The 2174-nt window shown below is 50.5% G+C and overlaps 1 protein-coding gene across 1 annotated transcript in view; it reads right to left on the minus strand.

Annotated features, from left to right (window-relative positions):
• SUSD1 (sushi domain containing 1) overlaps positions 1-2174 on the minus strand; it is a 132494-nt gene that overhangs the window by 46763 nt on the left and 83557 nt on the right. The window contains exons 9-10 of the mRNA XM_045296539.1: positions 1691-1877; positions 869-926 (exon numbers count right to left, since the gene is read on the minus strand). Coding sequence (XP_045152474.1) covers positions 869-926; positions 1691-1877 — 245 coding nt within the window. The remainder of the gene's footprint in view (positions 1-868; positions 927-1690; positions 1878-2174) is intronic.

The following is a 2174-nucleotide window of genomic DNA, read 5'->3' on the forward strand; positions in this document are numbered from 1 at the left end:
TAGTGAAGGATGGAGTTAGGCACCGTAGTCGTGGTGCCGGGGTTACAATGCACAGCTGCTAACTGTTCAAGGTCAACAGTGAACCCGTGCTCTGCAAGAGGAAGATGGGCAGTTTGCTGCCACAAAGAATCCTGCCTTGGAAATGCTGGGGGAAAGTTCTGCCCTGGCCTAGAGGGTCGATGTGAGTCGGAATCCACTCGATGGCAATGGATTTGTTTCAGGAGTAGGAGAACAGGCAAACGTGACCACAGTAAGGTCCCGGGAAACAGCTGGAAGCGTTCTTTGCGTTTCAGCAGTCAGGAGTGCCCCCTGGTGGCCCTCGCACAGACAGGCGTTTGCGATGACAGCCTCAGAATAAGGTGAGTCTCGGCCAGGTGAAGCTCCCACCTCCGAGGATAGGTAATCACTCCTTTGAACCAGAAAGATTCAACCTATCCACACATGGCAAAGATCAGGGAGCGGGAGGCGAAATAGCTTGTCCTTGTACTAAGTCACAAGTGCACCCTGAGCCGTCTTTCCCTCCGACACACACTGCTCCACCCCCACTGCCCCCGAGTCCAGTGTGCGCTGACTCAGTGCTCAGCTAAGGGTTTCTGAGACTCACTGTCACAGAGGAGAAAGCCCAGTCTTGCTCCCTCGGGGTTGCTGGCGGTTTCAAACTGCCGACCACGAGGACTGCAGTCCCGCACATCGCCACACCACCACCACAGCTCCTTACTTAGAGATTTTTAATCTTTTCATTTAGGCCTCCTTTCTTGAAGAACTATCATCTTAATGCTAATATCACTCACAAGCGATTTATGACGTGGCCTCTCTTGCCTCCGTTCAGAAAATTACCTGCTGTGTTTCCAGTGCTGCTCTTACCTACGGGGACCTCGATACAGAGTACACACGAGAAAGAAAAACTCTGTCTTTGAGATCAAATCCTAGTGGGGGAGAAAAAAGTAACAAATAAGACGAAGGCAACTTCAGAAAGCAAGCCCCATGAAGACATTCAAGCACAGCAGATGGGTAGGGAGGGTGGGGGTGAAGATGGGAAGACTGTTTTTGAAAGAGTGGCCAGGACCACCTTTCTCAAGTACTGACATGTGAGCAGAGCCGGAGGATTAGGGAACGTGCCCCCGGAAGAGGCCGCAGTTTGTGGAAAGGAACCAGGGCAAAAATAGATGTATTAGGACATTTGTGGGAAGTCTTTTCCTGCATGCTTCTACTTTCCCTGTGAAAGGAGAAGCAAGAGTGTGAGCCAGGAACGTGGGGGAAGGGGGGTGTCGCAGGCACCAAGAAAGAGAAAATAAGAACAAAGGAGTGTACCCCGTTGTCTGGGGTCACGTGGACCCAGAGTCACCTGGCACACAGGAGCTTGGTGTGTTGTTCTGTCTGGTTTGACATTTACAAGAGAATGGCAATTAAGTATGTGACTGAGAAAGAAACAATCATGGGAAATCTTTTTTTCTTTTCTTTTAAGAATGAAATATTTTAAACATTTCGAACACCCCAAGGGATTTTGCTGACCCTTCCATCAATGCCAGCAGTTTGTTTCAGAGAGGAGCTGCAGGCCTCTCGGCACCCCCCCATTTCCTTCCTCCCCGTTCGCACTTGCAGGATAGAGAGAGGGGAAGAAAGCCGTCCCTCCTTTTCCTGCCCCCTCCCCTGCAGCTCTGATCAGCCACAGGGTGCTGTGAAGCTGTACCTGTGATCGGGGTTGTCAGGGAGACCGCCACAGGAAGTCGAGAAGATGCAGCCAGGACGCTGATGCTGTAGTTGGTCCCCGGATGCAGGTCCAAGCACACCTCGGGCGCCTGGCTGCTGGTAGTGACATTAAAGACCATTTCCTGAGCAAATTCCTTCTGATACCATCTCTGGCCCTGAATGTGGAACTGAAACAGAAAAAAATTTAAAAATTAAAAAGCTTACAGTGTGAATCGCTGGCCTTAGAAAAGGTTCTGAACGCCTGGATCCGGCCCAGTCTCACAGCCACCATCCCTTCTTGACTCCAGTTTCCTCAGACAGGGAAGAACAACATTAAGCGAATTTGAGCGCTGTCACAACATCCATATTGTCGTTAGGATATTGTCCATGCAGCAAGCCCATTCTTAAATCAACGTGCACAAAAGGCTCTCTTGTCCGCACATGCACAGCGCACAGGCCTCAAGAGAAAACCCGTTAGCAAAACT

The sequence above is a fragment of the Echinops telfairi genome, unplaced genomic scaffold (assembly GCF_000313985.2).
Source record: "Echinops telfairi isolate 266 unplaced genomic scaffold, ASM31398v2 ScPeMD7_7410;HRSCAF=8448, whole genome shotgun sequence".
Lineage (NCBI taxonomy): Eukaryota > Metazoa > Chordata > Mammalia > Afrosoricida > Tenrecidae > Echinops > Echinops telfairi.